The following is a 21,783-nucleotide window of genomic DNA, read 5'->3' as shown; positions in this document are numbered from 1 at the left end:
TGTGACTTTGTATATTTTTTCGATCATTTGAGCATTTAGTAAACTTACACTTACACTTAGTTTTTATATTCATCTATAAATAAACAAAAATCTGTGGTTACCCTTAATTTTCTTAGAGCGTAAGCAGTTCTAAACTAACGGAAAATTCTAAGCCAAATCTAACTGATCTACATTACATATTTTTATATAATTCTAAGGCTTAAAAAGCCATATTATAAGTTGATCAAAACGAGTTTTATTTTTGTTAATGGGAGAAGATAGAGAAGAACAGAATAAACCATCCAGTTCATCTCATCCCATCCAATGATGTGTATTCTGAGATGCATATTTTTTTTTTGCTGATAACCAGATTTTAATTCAATTTCATGATTCACATGGGTCTTTTTAACACAACACACACGATTGTGGAGACTTCAGTTAAACAAAAGCAGTGGCAGTGTACGGTAGTAAAAGAACTTCGTCTCCAAACAAAGAAGATCGAAATAAGTCAACAAGATCTGAGTTGATCGATACAGATTCCCCACTAGTTGTCTGATCTCATTCGGTTCTCTCGTTGTGAATAAAGTCTCTGGAATAGTGGAGATAATCAAAAACAAAAGTTGTCTTTGAAAAAAAAGTAAGTGATTTAGAGGTCACTGACAACTGCTGTTTATTTTGTGAAAATTGAAAGAAAAACAAAACAACAAATGTAGAATATGTTTTGTGGAAATATAGCTTAAATTCAATAATTGTGCAAAGAATCGAAAATGTTTCATAACTTTAATAATATTCTTAAATGTGATTTGTGTCAAATCATCTGCTGCGGAAAATCCCAAAAACCCCTATATGTAATTTGAGGCGGCAAAATTAATAACAATTAATAACAACACTATGCAACAAAACATTTCCAGTAACTAAACTATGTTTAGACTTAAGATTAATCAATAAATAATAGCCGAATATAAAGTATCCTCAACCAAGAGTCTCAAACAAGATATTTGGAAAGAAAACCGAATTTGTGAGAAATACGAATTTAATAAATTTTTATGTTTCATTTGTGTATAATTTCTTTTCCGTTTTTTACTTCATTTAACGTACGCAAAAAATATTAGAGTAAAGGAAACTTTTTCCAATTATAATAATTCCATGAACGAAAATAAAGTTAAATTGTTTTTTTTTTTTTAAATAGATAGTTCACACTTTTTTGAGTGAATTTCCCTTTCCAACTAAAATTCGACTTTGTTTGTGAAAGTTCGATTAGTCGATTTTTGTCACCGTAGAATGACGATTGTCCGATGTAGACAAACATCAAAAGCCGATTTTACTCGATGATTTAAAACCTCAAAAATCGATTTTTAAGATTATAAAAAGCCTACATTCTTTGATAAAAAGTAGATTAGCCGAAATATCAAATTTCGACTTTGGCAGTACATAAAATAATACGTTTTGTTTTCTCTGACCTCGAAGGAGTATTAACTTTATTCTAAAGAATCGTCATCTTTGATTTAGAATCGATACTACACACAAACAATAATTCTTTCCTCCCAAACGAAATTTAAGCTAAACAACCATCGTTTTCCCTTTGCTTTTCACTGTAAGGAAGTTTATTTGAAACAATAGTATAGATTTCTTGTGATAAACAATTTAATACAGACTTACTCATTTTTTTTTTATTTTCTTGCTACACTGAAAAATATTGACCATAAACTGCTTTATAGCAAGAATGAACTACGTCGTACGAAAATTGAACTAATTTATACTTCACGTTTTGAGATTTCCAAAAAGCGTTGTTAAAACCAGGAAAATTTAATGCCCTATGGTACTTTTCAACTACAACTCTCGAAACTACACCCTTTCATAGAAGAAAAAATGAACTAAAAGTAAAGTAGAAAATCATTGGCACCAAATCATGATCATTTTAACCACACAGTAGTTCATTCTTCCTATTTTTGGGAATTGTACGAAAAATTTCATTTGCTTTAGTTCATATTGAACTTATGTGTACGGTCATTGAACTTTATACCCACGTTTAGTTCATAAAATGTTTGAGACATACTTAAAAAAAAAGAATAACTTAATTGGGCTGTAGAAAGTTTCAAAAAAAATAATAAAATGTAACTGCCAACCAACAAATAAAAATAAGTTCAATTTGGCGTAGGTTTAACTACGGAAATTTTTTCGGTGTGCAACTCAAATTTTAGGATACGCAATTTACACAATATTAAGGACAGACTTCTTTCAAATAAAGAAATTTTATTAAACGAAAAAAACCAAAATCCTTTTTTTGAGAGTAGTTGCATATTCCTTCACATATTTCTCACTTGGTTTATTTAGTTCTTAGCAAATATACTGTAATACAAAATAATGTAGAAACAAGTATATTCGGCCGTAAGTTCGGCCATGCCGAATTTTATGTACCCTCCACCATGGATTGCATAGAAACTTCTACTAAAGGCTGTCATCCACAATCGAATTACTGGGGTTGCGGTAACATTTGTCGATGGCAAGGTATCTTAAAACATCTTAACACTGTCTTCTAAATTGTAAGTTAGTCCATACAGGGTATATATTAAACAAAAAACATGCCGATTAAATACGTATATAGTTCAGTTTGACAAAATTTAAACGAAATTTTCTATAGAAATAAAATTTTGACAAAATTGTGTATAGAAATAAAATGTTGATAAAATTTTCTATAGAAATAAAATTTGGACAAAATTTTCTATAGAAATACAATTTTGACAAAATTTTCTATAGAAATAAAATTTTGACAAAATTTTCTATAGAAAAATAATTTTGACAAAATTTTCTATAGAAATAAAATTTTGAGAAAATGTTCTATAGAAATAAAATTTTGCAAAAATTTTCTATAGAAATAAAATTTTGACAAAATTTTCTATAGAAATAAAATTTTGACAAAATTTTCTATAGAAATAAAATGTTGACAACATTTTCTATAGAAATAAAATTTTGACAAAATTTTCTATACAAATAAAATTTTGACAAAATTTTCTATAGTAATAAAATTGTGACAAAATTTGGCGATATGGACCAATTTTTGTGTGATTGGGGATCGGCTATATACAATTTTGGACCGATATGGTCCAATTTTTGCATGGTTATTAGAGACCATAACTAACACCACGTACCAAATTTCAACCGGATCGGACGAATTTTGCTCCCCCCACATGTTCCGGAGGTCAAATCTAGGGATCGGTTTATATGGGGGCTATATATAATTATGGACCGATATGGACCAATTTTTGCATGGTTATTAGAGACCATATACTAACACCACGTACCAAATTTCAACCGGACCGGATGAAATTTGCTCCTCCAAGAAGCTCCGGAGTTAAAATCTGGGATCGGTTTATATGGGGTCTATATATAATTATGGACCGATATGGACAAATTTTTGCATGATTATTAGTGACCATATACTAACACCACGTACCAAATTTCAACCGGACCGGATGAAATTTGCTTCTCTAAGAGGCTCCGGAGGTCAAATCTGGGAATCGGTTTATATGGGAGCTATATATAATTATGGACCGATATGGACCCATTTTTACATGATTATTAGAGACCATATACTAACACCACGTACCAAATTTCAACCGGATCGGATGAATTTTGCTCCTCCAAGAAGCTCCGGAGTTCAAATCTGGGGATCGGTTTATATGGGGGCTATATATAATTATGGACCGATATGGACAAATTTTTGCATGATTATTAGAGACCATATACTAACACCACGTACCAAATTTCAACCGGATTGGATGAATTTTGCTCCTCCAAGAAGCTCCGGAGTTCAAATCTGGGGATCGGTTTATATGGGGGCTATATATAATTATGGACCGATATGGAAAATTTTTTTCATGATTATTAGAGACCATATACTAACACCACGTACCAAATTTCAACCGAATTGGATGAAATTTGCTTCTATAAGAGGCTTCGCAAGCCAAATCTGGGGGTCGGTTTATATGGATCTATACGTAAAAGTGGTCCAAAATGGCCCATTTGCAATACCATCCGATCTACATCAAAAACAACTACCTATACCAAGTTTCAAGTCGATAGCTTTTCTCGTTCGGAAGTTAGCGTGATTTCAACAGACCGACGGACGGACTTACGGACGGACATGCTCAGAATTTCACCACGATCCAGAATATATATACTTTATGGGATCTTAGAACAATTTTTCTATGTGTTACAAACGGAATGACAAAGTTAATACATATATATTATTCGTCTTAATAAATTTTTCGAATTTTACACTATCCACATGGGAGCAAAAATTGAAATAATGTAATTTTACAAATATTCCAAAAATTTTCGCATGGTTCCCGAAGGATGTTCGGCATTAAAAACTACTATATTAAATTTTTACTGCGAACTTCAAAATGTGTCTTATATAAGATTTGATATAAACGAAATGAACCGTGATTTTGAAATAAAAAGTATTTTTGTCTTGTAAAAACAATAATTTTGTAACATGGTTTTTTCGGTGATGAATGTTAGACTTTTTGAAAAGATTCAAAAAACTGCAAAAAAAAAGACAACGTAACCATTTTCTAAACTTTTTTTTGTTGCGTGTAAGATTTTTTGGTTCCAAATCACAATATTATTTAAGAGGAGGTGACATTTTGTATTGCATAGTGTAAAAATACGTATAAGCATTATTATAAAGTGGAAAAACTTGATGCTGGCGGCGCTGGAAGTTTGCTTTGCGGGTCTCAAATATAATTATTAAGAGTTCTCATTAGATATTTGCTCTATTCGAAAGTTTAAAACCAGTTTAATCGCAAAAATTCCCATTCATATATTTGTGTCAAAATTTGGTGTTTTTCGAGAATTTCTTACGCTGCTAGATTTCTTTGAATTGAGACTTATACTCCTCAAGGTTACTGTTATTAAATTGTTTAAATAAATCTGTATATAAAATTCATATTAACATTCGCATATATGTGTATGTTTATCACGTGTGAATTAACAATAACAATTGACATGATTAAATGTACTTGTCAGTCAGTAATTTGTACATCTGACAGATGATTTTCGAGTTCCGTGAATGATCAACTGAATTAACATTTTGAATTCACGAATTTAACATAGGCGCATAGTTTACTTAATATTCCAAAAATGAATGTTTTTGTATTCCCATTTTTTAATTCTACGCCATTTCACTTTTAATTTCAAATTCAAATCACAACCAATTTGAAGTGAATTCGGGTCATCATCGTCTATTTTATAAATATTTAGTATTGACAATTTTTAAGAGGTCATTGGCTATTGATAACGTGCCATAAATATTGGCTTTATTTTCTCAGTCTCCATCCCAAATAATGTGATGGGTATACTGAAAAAAAAAAAACACACACACACATACACAACGAGGAAAGTTTGTGGCTCCGACAAAAGTTTTGAATAATTCAATCTGATTGTTAAAAAAATTAAAACTTATCATTTGGACACAAATTTCTACGCACAAAGAAAAAATACTTTCCTCTGGAACGAAATTGGTGACTGCCATCCAAATAAAAATTAAACCTTTATGAATGAAAATGTAGCTTTATTTTAGAATAAATTTTTAAATAAATTATTTTTCCATCATCATTGTTGTAAATTCGGGTTTATTTGTTATAAAAGAAGTCCCAGAAAAAGTCGACGAATATGTCTGTAGCCCATAGTCCATGAAATTTAGTTAATTTTAGTAAAAGTAAATTTTTCCTTATTTTAATTATTTTTTGTTTACCTTAATGACTTGAACTAAAAATGGCAAAATGTTTTATAAAAATGAAGTACATTTTACTAAATTCGAAATTCGTTCAAAGTACTTCATATTTTTTTAAAGAGTTAATTTTATTTAAATTGTGTTCGTAATTTTCTAAAATGAGTAAGTTCGGATACATGGATTGACACCGAAAATAGTGAACCCACATTGAAAGAAAATGTAGGTTTATTTTGAAAATTTTTACTAAAAAATTTTACTAATACAAATAACTTTTTTTATAAAGTTAAAGAAAATTTATTAAAAATTATACATTTTGTCTGTTGCTTAAGAAAATTTTTTTATTTTCTAACAAGTTTTTGAGTTAAATAAGTAAGTAAAGTCTAAAGTCGGGCGGGACCGACTATGTTATACCCTTCACCATTATGTAGACCAAAATTTGTGTTACAATCTCAACTCCCATATACACGCAAAAAAATAATTCTTTCCTCCCAAACGAAATTTTAGACAAACAAAGTTCGTTTCTCATATGCTTTTCGCTGTATTTGGGAGAAAAGTATATACTTTTTGTGATAAACGTTTATTCTTTTTCAGGATGTAAAAACAATTTCATAAGGACAAACTCAAAAAAAAAAATTGCATTTCCCTCCAATTGCATTTTCCCTCACATCTATCTCACATCCACGATGTTTTTTAGTTCTTAACACCTTTTCCTGTAATACCAACAATGTAGAAGAAAGTATATGATTTTATAAATTTTAAAATTTGTTTTTAGCTTTCGCCTGGACGGAGAATCGAACCGCGGACCATGCACTTTGTAAGCCAACACACTAACCACTGAGCTATGTACCTGTTATGGTCATCAATAGATAAATATCCATATAAGTTATATTTATATAGCATAGCTTGCGGCGCCCACGAACCGAATAAACAAAGTTTATTTAACAGAAACAAACATTTAGTTTGGCACCGTGGTACAGTGGTTGCTACGTCCGACTTGCATGCCAAGGGTCGTGGGTTCGATCCCTGCTACGACCAGAGTTTTTTTTTGTTTTTCTTTTACATATATTCCAGATATGTTCGGAAGATTCCGAAAAAATGTTCAACATTACATTGTAGTATATTAAATTTTGAACTGTAAAATGTGTCTTATTAAAACCCTAAAGTCAGAAAAGAACACTGTTTGATATAAACGAAATGGACTGTGTTGTTGTTTCAAAAATAACTTTTTTTATTGAAAAAACAAAAATTTTGTAACAAACGAATTTTTTTGGTGATAAAAGTTTAAAATTTTCGAAGCAATTCAAAAAACTCTAACAAAAGAAAAACGTTTTCGGTACACGTTTTCCAAACGTTTTTTTTTCTTTGCGTGTACAAATATATCTGAAACGATTTGGAGACAACTTTTTGTACTTCTACAAAATCGCTAGAATTAACAAGTATATACGGCCGTAAGTTCGGCCAGGCCGAATTTTATGTACCCTCCACCATGGATTGCGTAGAAACTTCTACGAAAGACTGTCATTCACAATCGAATTACTTGGGTAGTGGTATCTTAAAACTTCTTAACATCGTTTTCTAAATTGTGAGTTAGTCCATACGTGGTATATATTAGACAAAAAAGTTATGTATAGTTAAGTCTACAAATAATTACGAATCGATATGGACTTTTTGCACGGTACGTAGAGAGCCACAATTAAAATACGGGGGTTATGCACTTGATATGGTCCAATTTTTGTGTGATTGGGGATCGATTTATCTGAGGGCTATATATAACTATAGACCGATATGGACCTAGTTAGGCATGGTTGTTAACGGCCATATAATACTAGCACAATGTACCAAATTTCAACTCACTCGGATGAAATTTGCTCCTCCCAGAGGCTCCAAAACCAAATCTCGGGATCGGTTTATATGGGGGCTATATATGATTATGGACTGATATGGACCACTTTTGGCATGGTTGTTAAATATCATATACTACCACCACGTACCAAATTTCAGCCAGATCGGAAGAATTTTGCTTCTCCAAAAGGCACCGGAGGTCAAATATGGGTATCGGTTTATATGGGGGCTATATATAACTATGGACTGATATGAACCAATTCCTGCATGGGTGTTGGATACCATATACTAACATCACGTACCAAATTTCAACCGAATCGGATGAATTTTTCTCTTCCAAGGGGCTCTGGAGGTCAAATCTGGGGATCGGTTTATATAGGGGCTATATATAATTATTGACCGATTTCGACCAATTTTTGCAAGGGTATTTGAGACCATATACTAACACCCTGTACCAAATTTCAGCCGGATCGGATGAAATTTGCTTCCCTTAGAGTCTCCACAAGCCAAATCGGGGGATCGGTTTATATGGGGGCTATATATAATTATGGACCGATGTAGACCAATTTTTGCATGGTTGTTAGAGGCTATATACTCACACCATGTACCAAATTTCAGCCGGATCGGATGAAATTTGCTTCTCTTAGAGGCTCCTTAAGCTAAATCGGGGGATCGGTTTATATGGGGGCTATATATAATTATGAACCGATGTGGACCAATTTTTGCATGGTTGTTAGAGATCATATGCTGACACCATGTACCAAATTTCAGCTGGATCGGATGAAATTTGCTTCTCTTAGAGGACTCGAAAGCCAAATTTGGGGTCCGTTTGTACGAGCTATACGTAAAAGTGGACCGATATGGCCCATTTGCAATACCATCCGACCTACATCAATAACAACTACTTGTGCCAAGTTTCAAGTCGATAGCTTGTTTCGTTCGGAAGTTAGCGTGATTTCAACAGACGGACGGACGGACGGACATGCTCAGATCGACTCAGAATTTCACCACGACCCAGAATATATATACTTTATGGGGTCTTAGAGCAATATTTCGATGTGTTACAAACAGAATGACAAAGTTAATATACCCCCCATCCTATGGTGGAGGGTATACAAATTAAATTGGCTAACACCCTGGGATGAAGCACAATGTTAGTAAAAAAATATGGGAAATATAAAGCTAGAGCAATTTTGATGGAATTGTACAAAAGAGCATTTATGATTTATCGGGCGATAATTATGTATTTGAGATGTAGGACAATTTGATATTTACAATTTTTGCTACTCAGCAGTGGCGATTTTACAAGGATATTGGTTAGTAGATCTCACCAAGATATGTGGTCAATTGTGGGTTGTGATATATTATTTGGCTAATTCGGGCTATATTTCCACAAGTCGAAGCTTTATTTAAAATTCGACCATTCTGTGGAAAGTTTGGCATTACAGTGTGTAGGATATGAATACGATATGTGGAAATCATCACAGAATTTTGTGTAAAATGTGGCTATTTTGGCCATATTAGATCAAGATGACACACTTATATAGAATATTAAATGTATTCTCTGTGGAAACTATCGAGTCAAATTTCACCACGATCCAGAATATATATACTTTATGGGATCTTAGAACAATTTTTCTACGTGTTACAAACGGAATGACAAAGTTAATACATATACCCCCATCCTATGGCGGAGGGTATAAAAATTATTCGTCTTAATAAATTCTTCGAATTTTACACTATCCACACGGTTGAAAAAGACTGTTTTTCATATGTTTGGCTATAAACATTATATGTTTGGAACACAAATTTTTAAACACAATATTTTTGAGTGCAAGCATATAATGTTCATAAACTAGCATAACATGTTTGGGACATATATGTTAATATGTTAGAACATATTATGTTTGGGACATAAAATGTTTGTAAATATAATATGGTTGAATGCAAACATATATTAATTTAGAAATAGCCTATAAACATATATGTGTTTAGTAGCTTGGAGCGCTATTTAACAGGGAGCGATATTGAATTAAGTTGGTGGTTGTTGCTTGTTATTACAAAATTAACATTTTATTTTTCCTTGGGCAATTGATCAGCTACTTCTTTGATCCTTACAAACTGTGTGGTCCGCTGTTCGAATCCCCGTCCGGCAAAAGGTAAAATTAAAATAAAATAAAAAATCATAAAATTGAATAATTTCTTCTACAATGTTTGTATTACAGAAAAAGGTGCTAAGAACTAAAAAATCTCGTGGAAGTGAGAAAGATGTCGGGGAATATACAATTGGTCAGAAACAAAATTTTGAGCATTCAGGTCGAAAACCTATGTTGTTAGCACCTATATTACCTGTTTATTTTCATAATTCATTATGATTGTAAATATATAAATAAATAAATAAAATTTTGAGCACAATATTGTTTGGGAGAATTTTTTTTAAGCATATAATATTTGTGGGTGCAAAATGCTTCCAAACATATTATATGGTCACATAATAACATATTGTTTTTTGGAAGACAACATTATTGAATTTGGATGCAAAAATACGAAATGTTTGGAACTTAGACTACCCAAACATATATTGTTTAGACCAATATGCTTTCAAACATATTATATATTGGTAGAGATCAAACATATACATGTTTGGGCAATACCCAAAAATGTATATGCTTGAAGCAAAATATGTTTGGGAGTATATGTTACAGAAGCGATTTTTTGTGAGGGTGCACATGGGAGCAAAAATTGAAATAATGTAATTTTACAAATATTCCAAAAATTTCCGCATGATTCCCGAAGGATGTTCGGCATTCATGTTCGAGTCAAATGGAGGAAACTGGCATACATACACGCTCACAAAAAATCGCTTCTGTAACATATACTCCCAAACATATTTTGCTTCAAGCATATATATTTTTGGGTATTGCCCAAACATTTATATGTTTGATCTCTTCCAATATATAATATGTTTGAAAGCATATTGGTCTAAACAATATATGTTTGGGTAGTCTAAGTTCCAAACATTTTGTATTTTTGCATCCAAATTCAATAATGTTGTCTTCCAAAAAACAATATGTTATTTTGTGAACATATAATATGTTTGGAAGCATTTTGCACCCAAAAATATTATATGCTTAAAAAATTCTCCCAAACAATATTGTGCTCAAAATTTTATTTATTTATTTATATATTTACAATCATAGTGAATTATGAAAATAAACAGGTAATATAGGTGCTAACAACATAGGTTTTCGACCTGAATGCTCAAAATTTTGTTTCTGCCTAATTGTATATTCCCCCACATCTTTCTCACTTCCAAGATATTTTTTAGTTCTTAGCACCTTTTTCTGTAATACAAACATTGTACAAGAAATTATTCAATTCTTTTTTATTTTAATTTTACCTTTCGCCGGACGGGGATTCGAACAGCGGACCACACAGTTTGTAAGGATCAAAGAAGAAGCTGATCAATTGCCCAAGGAAAAATAAAATGTTAAATTTGTAATAACAAGCAACAACCACCAACTTAATTCAATACCGCTCCCTGTTAAATAGCGCTCCAAGCTACTAAACACATATATGTTTGCATCCAAGCATATTATATTTACAAACATTTTATGTCCCAAATATAATATGTTCTAACATATTAACATATATGTCCCAAACATGTTATGCTAGTTTATGAACATTATATGCTTGCACTCAAAAATATTGTGTTTAAAAATTTGTGTTCCAAACATATAATGTTTATAGCCAAACATATGAAAAACAGTCTTTTTCATCCGTGTAGTTAGAATAATAATCCTGCTATCTTAGCAAAAAACGTTAATGGGAGAATAATTTTGACCTCCGTGGTCATATGGGTGTAAATATGAACCAATTTGACTGATATTTTGCATATCTTATGAAAGCCCAAAATATTTGGTTGCCCGAAATTTTGAGAAAATACGTTGATAAATACGTCAATTATGACCAGATCTGTGGTAAATATATATGGCAGCTATATCGATATCTGAATCAATTTTTTTCAAAATCAATAGCGATTGTCTTTGAGCCAATGTAAACCTCTGTGCCAAATTTGAAGACGATCTTACTTAAACTGCGAGCTGTACTTTGCACACAAAATTACATACATATACAGACAGACATACGGACTGACATCGCTAAATCGACTCAGAATTTAATTCTAAGACGATCGGTATACTAAACGATGGGTCTCTGACTTTTTCTTCTTGGCGTTACATACAAATGCACATATACCATATACCACAGTAGCGGTGAAGGGTATAAAAATTGTTAAAATGTTTTAGCGCTATACACGCAAAAAATTATCTTTCCTCCCTAACGAAATTTTAGACAAATCAGTATCGTTTTACATTTGCTAACTCAATTTTTTTTAATTTTTCTAGCTAATTGCATGTTTCCTCATATCCACTAGGGTTATTTAGTTCTTAGTAAGGCTGTCATTTGCGATCGGTTTTTATAAATCCTGGGATTCGGGATTTCAAAATAGACAATCCCGGGATTTTTTCGGGATCCCGAAATTTTCAGAATTTTTTAAGTATTTTTAGTAATAACAATCTACAGCGTCAAAAACTTGTACATTAAACCAATTTAGTTTAATTCAATTTTATTAACAAAAAAGTCAACAAAACAAAATAAATGTAAATCAACAAATCAACAATATGAAGAAAAGAAAAACTAAATATTGTGTGAAAAATAAATTAAAAAGCAATTTCATATTGCATATTAGCAAGACATTTTAAGGGTTTTGATTAGATTAGGTATATTTTCGTACACTTGTGTTAATCCTTTTGGACTTCATCGTTTTAGGTAACTTCTTAAAAATATCAAGGCATCCAAATTTTTATCAGATAAATGCGATCTTGTCATATTGTCAACGAACCTTCTATCATTGCTTTTATATTTTATGTGGCACGAATTCCATTTCATATGAACTTATTGTTCACAGGAGGATCTTATCGTTTTCTTCGTTTTTTTATAGTATACCTCATATTTACATTGAACGATGACTCCAATTTATTAATAAATAATGCTATAACGCCACAAATTTAACAAATGGAATTAGTTTTTTGGGATTCCGAAAAATCCCTGGATTCGGGATTAATCCCGTCCCGTCATCCAGGATTATCCCGGCTGACAGCCCTAATTCTTAACACTTTTTTCTGTATGTAATAAAACACACACTATCCACTGGGCAACGTACACTCAAAACAAAGTTTACTTGCATCTAAAGATTTTGACCTTCCCTTAGGGATTTTGGTATTCATTCCGAGCCAAAGATGCGGCTTCTTTAAAATAAAGACATTTTTTAGCGACCTATGTTGCTTTAAATCTAGAATCAATAAAATTAAAATTAAGATATCGAATTTTCGTTCTCTTTTCGCGGTACATTCATAAAGCTATTCACGTACAAACAAATGACACTTTAAAAATCCAAATTATAACGGATGCATCAACGTACAAAATGTTTTCTTATTTCCAAAAAAAAACTTTAAACCAAAGATGCTAAATCCTCAAAATAGGTTAGGTTAGGTTAGGTGGCAGCCCGATGTATCAGGCTCAATTAGACTATTCAGTCCATTGTGATAACACATTGGTGAATTTCTCTCTTAACACTGAGTGCTGCCCGATTCCATGTTATGCTCAATGGCAAGGGACTCCTTTCTATAGCCGAGTCCGAACGGCGTTCCACATTGCAGTGAAAACACTTAGAGAAGATTTGAAACCCTCAGAAATGTCACCAGCATAATCCACAGCTGAAAAACTTTTTGGTGTTCGGCCGAAGCAGGAATCGAACCCACGACCTTGTGTATGCAAGGCGGGCATGTTAACAATTGCACCACGTTGGCTCCCTTCAAAATGAGTCTTAGCCTATATTTGAAGCATTTTGTCCTAAATTTGAAGATTCAATATTTAAGTTTCTTTAAATAAAAAATGTGTTTCTTTACTTTACGGAAAATTTGCCTTAGTTCAAAGATATACGACTTTAAATTTGCGTCCTAAATTTAATAAATTTTTTTTTGAAGCAAAGATTATAAACTTGATTATAAACTGAAGCAATTTTAAGGAAACTTCGCAAAAGTTTATTTATGATTTATCGCTCGATATATATGTATTAAAAGTTTAGGAAAATTAGAGCCAGTTTTATAACTTTTCGACTAAGCAGTGGCGATTTTATAAGGCAAATGTTGGTATTTTGTCCATTTTTGTCGAAATCAGAAAAACATATATATGGGAGTTATATCTAAATCTGAACCGATTTCAACCAAATTTGGCACCCATAGCTACATTCTAATTCTACTCCCTGTGTAAAATTTCAACACTGAAAAAACAGTGAACCCACCAGAAAGAAAACTTTCGGTTAATTTTAGAAAATTTTTAATATTTGTAGAAAATTTGAACTAAACAGTATTACAAACGTTGGCATCACGCTGATGTAATAAAAACAAGTAAATAGTTTTCAAGAAATTCAAGAACATTTATTAGACATAACTAAGTTTTTCCATTTGTTAAAGAAAATTTTGTAGTTTGAAAGAAAAACTTGGAGTTAAAAATTGCAAGAATGTCTTTAGTGACATACGAATTTCATGATGGACGCATTTGTGGTAAAATTTACAAATTTAAAGAAATTCTGAACTATTTTGTGGACACGAATTTAGTTAATCTTTATGCTTCATTTGAGTATATTTTTTTCCTCGGTTTTAGTTAATTTAACTAACGTACACAAAAAATTATTAGTGTAAAGGAAACTTTCTCCTAACATAATAATTCCATGAACTAAAATAAAGTTAAATTGGCTTTAGTGAAATAGAGAGATCACTTTTTTTTGAGTGAACTAAATCGGAGTTAAAAATTGGCCTCTGTGGTCATATGAGTGTAAATCGGGCGAAAGCTATATATGGGAGATATATCTAAATCTGAACCGATTTCAACCAAATTTGGAACGCATAGCTACAATGCTAATTCTACTCCATGTGCAAAATTTCAATTAAATCGGAGTAAACGATTGTCCACTATGGTCATATGAGTGTAAATCGGGCGAACGATATATATGGGAGCTATATCTAAATCTGAACCGACTTCTTCCAAAATCAATAGGGTTCTATTCTGAGCCAACACACATACTTGTGCCAAATTTGAAGTAATCGACTAAAACTGCGACCTAGACTTTGAGTTCACTAGAGAGTTCACTTTTTTTTGAGTGAACTAAATCGGAGTTAAAAATTGGCCTCTGTGGTCATATGAGTGTAAATCGGGCGAAAGCTATATATGGGAGATATATCTAAATCTGAACCGATTTCAACCAAATTTGGAACGCATAGCTACAATGCTAATTCTACTCCCTGTGCAAAATTTCAATTAAATCGGAGTAAACGATTGGCCACTATGGTCATATGAGTGTAAATCGGGCGAACGATATATATGGGAGCTATATCTAAATCTGAACCAAAATCAATAGGGTTCTATTCCGAGCCAACACACATACTTGTGCCAAATTTGAAGTCGATTGGACTAAAACTGCGACCTAGACTTTGATTACAAAAATGTGTTCACGGACAGACGGACATGGCTATATCGACTCAGGAGGCCACCCTGAGCATTTTTGCCAAAGACACCATGTGTCTATCTCGTCTCCTTCTAGGTGTTGCAAACATATGCACTAACTTATAATACCCTGTTCCACAGTGTGGTGCAGGGTATACAAATTGCGGATGCGTCTTTTTTGAACAACTGTTTCTATATGAAGGAGTTGCCATATCGAAACAAAATTTAACATGTGTTCATAACAGAGATGGAAGTTTCCAAAACACTTAACTTTTTTCTGTTTATACCGCGCTTTTTGTGCTAGGCTAAGAAGTTTCCGAACTGCCCTCGTACTTTTGTTCCAAATAAACTTCCTTCCAGCGAAAAGCAAATGAGAAATGATCTTTGTTGCATTGAATTAGCATCACTTCTTAAGGTGTGATCCTAATTCAGTGTTTTGGATGTGAATTGGTTTATGAATAGTTTACCTCAAATATTTTCAAAAGTTCGAATTTTTTTAGAATGGAGATAGTATTTTTTCGATAAAATGTAAATAATTTGTACCATTTTAGTAATTCTTACTATGTTTGAAACAAAAAAGTTAAAATTGCCCATTAAAAATATAAAAAAGCGAGTTATAAAAAAATTAATTGAAATAACTTTCTGTGTAGTTAAAATAAAGAACATCTTTGGGAGGACATTTTTGGATATGCTTTTAAAGTTGTGGCCTTAGAACAACTTCCAATTTTTGGCTGGGAAATTAAAGCGGTAGATGTACAACCCTTGATATTAGCAATTTCAAGTGGTAAAATAAAAATAAAAGCAATTGTTGGAATTGTTTTAATGTACAAAATATGATATTCAAAGCGTAGACATTATTTGATACTATTGGTATTTGTTCCGTCTTTATAATTTATATGATACAATATATTGTTGAACTGATGTTTGGTGAGCACTTCCGAAAATGAATTGTATTCGATTATTTCATATATGCATTATGACTAATTTTACATCTTGCTGGTAAAAAATTGCAGTGTAGATAATATGACGTACGAGCTAAAAATGTAACATTTTCATATGAATATTACCAAAATTCAAAATAAAAACACACGTAAATTCGGAAATATTTTTATTCAATACACAATATGTAGTCCGACCTTTGCTTTATAACTTACGACATAGTACATTTTTTTGTTTTAAATATCCAAAGTAACATGCAAACACGCTTTTATATAAAAACATAACGTTAGCTATTATTGATTTCAGTATAACTTGACCTTTATTTAAAGAAAGGCGAGTTCTTTTCTCACATTGTTGCTCGGTCTCTTAGACGAGTTATTGTAGACCATAATATTTAATTATAGTTTGACTAAATATTAATTAATATTATGTAACTTGAGTATTTAATACTTGTATTTAAGTTATAAATAATAGTGCTATAGGAATTGATTTACAATTTTTAACAAAAGTTGAAAAATGATGGCATTACAAATGTTTAAATGCATGGACATTAGTTTGGAAATACTTTTAATAAATATGACAAATTTATTGCAGTAAATAATAATATGATTATTTTTTTCTTTCAGATTTCACTATTTTTACAATGCTCCTCTGGCGGTACAATGTGGTTGTTCTGGCCTTAATTTTAGTCTATGTTAATGCCTCACCTCAACAAAATCCGGCCAATTACGATCCTGATCTTACAGCTTTGGTAGACAGCGTATTTAATCAGCCCAGTACATCTAATTCTGATCCCTCGACATCGGTAATTTTTTATTTAAACTTTTTTAATTTATTTTTAAATTTAGTAATTAAAGGTCCTAAGATAATTTTTAGTGCTCGTTGGTCAAGATGCCTAGCAGTTGGCCACTGCCAGTAACGGCGACATTATTCCATCCCAAAACCGAAACCGCTTAACCGGATTCAATTACACCGAAACCGAAACCGGATAATGAAAAATTAGCATTTTCTGTCAAATGCGAAAACCGGGTTTTGAACATCGGCTAACCGGTTTTCTGTATTTCAATGTAATTTCTATCTACTTTGCCATTTGTTTCTTCTGAAAGCGGAACTTTTTATAGAGAGTTACTGGAGATGAAAAACACCATCACTCGCTATACGAAGATTTCGCATTCTTCGATAAAACTGAAGAGAAAAATTATGTTTCTTGCATCAGTATATACAATGCACTGAATATGTACCCAGCAAAAAATAATTCAGCGGTAAAATTTAGTTGCGCTTTTTGGTATACAATAAAGTAGGCAGTGCATCCACTCTGCATGTATCGGCGGCAATAACGTAAACGAGTAATCAAACTAGTTTATGATCATTCGTTTACGTTATTGCAACCAATTCATGCAGTATAGATGCGCGAAAGGTAGTGCAGTTTTCCTTCATACCAATAACAATATTGCTCACTTCTGAGCAATATTGTTATTGAAATGAGCAATTATATTAGCGCTATGGGACTATACCCAGCAAAAAATGGAGCACTATTTCAGCAGGATTGTAAGGGAGGGAGGCAATACCAACTGCTCACAAAACAACCGAATCAGCGCTGATTTTTGTGGACAATGTCCCGATTTAGAGCAGCTTCTGCATAGCGCTGATATAATTGCTCATTTTAATAGAAATATTGTTCAGAAGTGATATATAATTTTGAGTATAGCATTGTTGGCGTGAAGGAAAACAGCACTACCTTTCATGCATCTATACTTGCATGAATTGGTTTAGGTTAGGTTAGGTTAGGTGGCAGCCCGATGCATCAGGCTCACTTGTGATACCACATTGGTGAACTTCTCTCTTATCACTGAGTGCTGCCCGATTCCATGTTAAGCTCAATGACAAGGGACCTCATTTTTATAGCCGAGTTCCAACGGCGTTCCACATTGCAGTGAAACCACTTAGAGAAGCTTTGAAACCCTCAGAAACGTCACCAGCATTACTGAGGTGGGATAATCCACCGCTGAAAAACTTTTTGGTGTTCGGTCGAAACAGGAATCGAACCCACGACCGTGTGTATGCAAGGCGGGCATGCTAACCATTGCACCACAGTGGCTCCCCTGGTGCAATGGGAGCCACGGTGGCTCCCTAATGTATAGTCCGACATCTTCCATCAGTAAATGATTATTTCAGCGACAATTTCTTTTGCAAATGGAACATTTTAACGGAATTCAATTTTCTTTAACAGCATGGATTTAAGTACAGCATGGATTAGATTCCTTCATTGTCCGCCAACAATATTCTTAAGCTTTAGCGTCTTGTATGAGGTTCTGTTGTGTATGTTTAATTGATGAAGATTTAATTGATTCAACATTTTTTTATTAAAACGGAAATCAATCACAAAAATTAATAGATCAATTAATTTTTTAATTAATTTAATTAGACTAATAAATTTTTTAATTAACTTCGGTGATTGATACTATCATTTCTGTGATTGAAGACATTTCAATTAAAATTTAATTGGATTAATTAATTTCGTAATTGAATCCAAGAATTAGTTTTTTTGTGTATTGAAGCTCTGGGTAGACAAACATTGTACCATCGCTTGATGAAAGTTCCTCCGCATTTCTTCCGCACAATGGCCACAAAAATCTTCGGATCACAATTCGTTGGACGATTTCGATCATCTCAAGATGGCGTTTCGCCTGAAAGGGGGCAAAATACCGAAGATCCATTTTCGTGGAGCTTGTGATGGCTTTGTCGGCCGTTCGCAGGCCTCAATTGGTAGCCAATTCAAACAAATCTAAACTGATTCTAAAATTTGATGTTATTGCCGACATTTTTTGCTTTTGAACAAAAAAATTAAAAAAACAAATGAAAAATATAGCGCTTTACTTAGGTGCATTACATACACGCAGAGGAGGAATTTGATCACCTTGCCAAACATAAACAATCTTGCCGAAATCGGAATACGGATATGACTGCGACAAACATACAAGTCTCCCAATCCAAAAATAACATGATTGCAACAAACTTGTTAGGTTAGGTTAGGTGGCAGCCCGATGTATCAGGCTCACTTAGACTATTCAGTCCATTGTGATACCACATTGGTGAACTTCTCTCTTATCACTGAGTGCTGCCCGATTCTATAGAAAAATGTTATTTTTGGACTGGTAAAAAGTAACAAGCCACCGTGGTGCAATGGTTAGCTTGCCCGCCGTGCATACACAAGGTCGTGGGTTCAATTCCTGCTTCGACCGAACATCAAAACGTTTTTCAGCGGTGGATTATCCCACCTCAGTAATGCTGGTGACATTTCTGAGGGTTTCAAAGCTTCTCTAAGTGGTTTCACTGCAATGTGGAACGCCGTTCGGACTCGTCTATAAAAAGGAGGTCCCTTGTCATTGAGCTTAACATGGAATCGGGCAGCACTCAGTGATAAGAGAGAAGTTCACCAATGTGGTATCACAATGGACTGAATAGTCTAAGTGAGCCCGATACATCGGGCTGCCAGCTAACCTAACCTAACCTAGACTATTTATGGTAGCTTCTAGCCTTGCTAACTCATCCGATTCGCAGTTCCCCGGTATGTTCCTATGGCCGGGCACACATAATAGGTGAATACTGTACTGCTCAGCCATCTTGTTGAGAGATTTGGGGCAGTCGATGGCCGTTTTCGAGTTGAGGAACACAGAGTCCAAGGATTTTATTGCAGGTTGACTGTCTGAGTATATATTAATGCCAACATTTGTTGGAACATTACTTCTTAGCCAATTCGCCACCTCTCTTATTACTAATATTTCAGCTTGATTAGGTAATCTTTTCGCTATTCGAAGTTCCAGGTCTTTAGAATATACTCCGAAACTCACTTGTCCATCCAATAAACCGATGCCCCGATTTTGCTGCTAGAACTTTTAGAAATCACAATATATCACCGCTTTGACTGAAATATTGCGAATATCCATATGTTAATTGCCGAAAGTTTACTCATTTTCTTCAAGACATTAAGTACACGGAGATAAAATTCGAATGCTCGACAAGTTAGTGTTGTTGTGACGCATTTCTCACTACCTGTAGAACGAAAATAAGTCTGTTCACTAACTTTCCAATAGAAAATTATCTGTGTAAATTCAGACACTGGACTGATTAACATGATATTATTTAAAAATTTTGAGGGAGTCCTCTGAATATGAGATTATGACTCCATATTGCATTCCATAGTAAACCCGATCAGATATTGGTTGTAATATTATGGAAACAGCTGATACCATGGTGTTAAATGTAATAAAAGCAATTGGTTCCAAGTTTATAATTATTTAATTTTAATATTTAAAATTACTTTAAATAATTTTAATTATTTAAGTATTTTTAATTGAATTCAATAATTTTGTTTCTATTCTAGCAGCAGCAACAACAAAAACCGCAGACACAACCAACCCGAGCTCCAACTGGTTTTGCCAATATTGTCACTCCAGATCCAATTGGCGCAAATACACAGTTCAACTCAATCAGTGGTCGCTCTCAATGTAATTGTGTGCCCTATCATTTGTGTGATCCTAGCACTAATACTGCAACAACTACCACAGAGGATGAAAGTTTCGATGGTTTTGGTTTAATCGATATTCGTTTCAACAAAGATGACGATCCTGTATGTGAACATTTCCTCGACGTATGTTGTGATGGTAACCATACACGTTCTGAAAGTTTAAATCCCACACCTCAAGAGGAGAGACCAAATCGACCCAAGGGATGTGGTATTCGCAATGTGGGTGGTATTGATTTCAATATAACCGGAGCTAATGACAACGAAGCTGGTTTTGGGGAATTCCCTTGGACTGTTGCTCTACTGAATTCTGGAAATTCTAGCTATTTCTGTGCCGGTTCTCTGATCCATCCCCGAGTAGTTTTGACAGGAGTCCATTGTGTTATTGGTCGACCATTGGATAGTTTTGTGATACGTGCCGGCGAATGGGATACGCAAACGGTAAAGGAACGTTTGCCATACGAAGAAAGTGCTGCCTCCAAAGTGATTACGCATCCTCAATATAATCCCCGAAATGTGGCCTATGATTTTGCTTTGATCATTCTCAGACAGTCGTTTACATTGGGTGATCACATTAACGTGGTTTGCTTGCCGCCGGCCAATAGTTCACCAGCCGCCAGAACAACATGTTTCTCTACCGGTTGGGGTAAGGATCAATTCGGAGCAGAGGGTCGCTACAGTGCTATTTTGAAGCGTTTGCCATTGCCCATTGTGGATTATAACACATGTCAGACACAATTTCGTGGAACTCGTTTAGGACCCAAATTCGCTTTGGATCGTTCGTTTATTTGTGCTGGAGGTGTGGTTGGCATTGATACCTGCCAAGGTGATGGTGGAGCACCTTTAGTATGTCCCATTGGTCAAGCATCCGAAAATCGTTACCAACAGAGTGGCATTGTAGCTTGGGGAATCGGATGTAATGATCCCATACCAGCAGCTTATGCTCATGTAGGCCTAGCTAGAGACTGGATCGATCAGCAAATGTATGCTAATGGATTTGACACAACCTCCTATAGTGTATATTGATATTTCTTTTGTATGGAATAAAAACTTGTCATTTGATTTAAAGCTTCTGAAGCTTTTTGTTTGGTATTCTGATTACAGGCGATAAGCGTGTTCAAGCTATGGAAAGATGATCAACGGAAAGAGATATATGGATTATCGCCAAGTCAATACTTACGAAATTAGAATTAGT

General features: G+C 33.5%; 1 protein-coding gene across 3 annotated transcripts; it reads left to right on the top strand.

The window, feature by feature from the left end:
- The first annotated feature begins 418 nt into the window (after nucleotides 1-418).
- LOC142221094 (phenoloxidase-activating factor 2) lies at nucleotides 419-21,660 on the top strand. Of its 3 annotated transcripts, none has more exons than XM_075290628.1 (3): nucleotides 419-616; nucleotides 16,690-16,868; nucleotides 20,448-21,660. In XM_075290628.1, exons 2-3 carry the CDS (start codon nucleotides 16,707-16,709, stop codon nucleotides 21,612-21,614), a joined length of 1,329 nt encoding a protein of 442 aa, XP_075146743.1. In that variant the 5' UTR covers nucleotides 419-616; nucleotides 16,690-16,706; the 3' UTR covers nucleotides 21,615-21,660. The 3 variants fall into 3 exon arrangements, with proteins under 3 accessions (XP_075146743.1, XP_075146744.1, XP_075146741.1); XM_075290629.1 differs by lacking the exon at nucleotides 419-616 and adding an exon at nucleotides 16,357-16,493 and having other exon boundaries at nucleotides 20,451-21,660; XM_075290626.1 differs by lacking the exon at nucleotides 419-616 and adding an exon at nucleotides 16,357-16,493.
- Nucleotides 21,661-21,783: the final 123 nt, after the last annotated feature.

Source organism: Haematobia irritans, chromosome 1 (assembly GCF_050003625.1).
Source record: "Haematobia irritans isolate KBUSLIRL chromosome 1, ASM5000362v1, whole genome shotgun sequence".
Classification (NCBI taxonomy): Eukaryota; Metazoa; Arthropoda; class Insecta; order Diptera; family Muscidae; genus Haematobia; species Haematobia irritans.
Note: the sequence above shows the minus strand (reverse complement) of the source record. Positions and strands in the feature narration are given on the sequence as shown.

Excerpts from the sequence above, each read along its gene's own strand:
- LOC142221094 (XM_075290628.1), top strand. The coding sequence starts at position 16,707 with ATGCTCCTCTGGCGGTACAATGTGGTTGTTCTGGCCTTAATTTTAGTC. Across the intron at positions 16,869-20,447 it reads ATTCTGATCCCTCGACATCG|CAGCAGCAACAACAAAAACC; the intron begins GTAATTTTTTAT and ends TTTCTATTCTAG.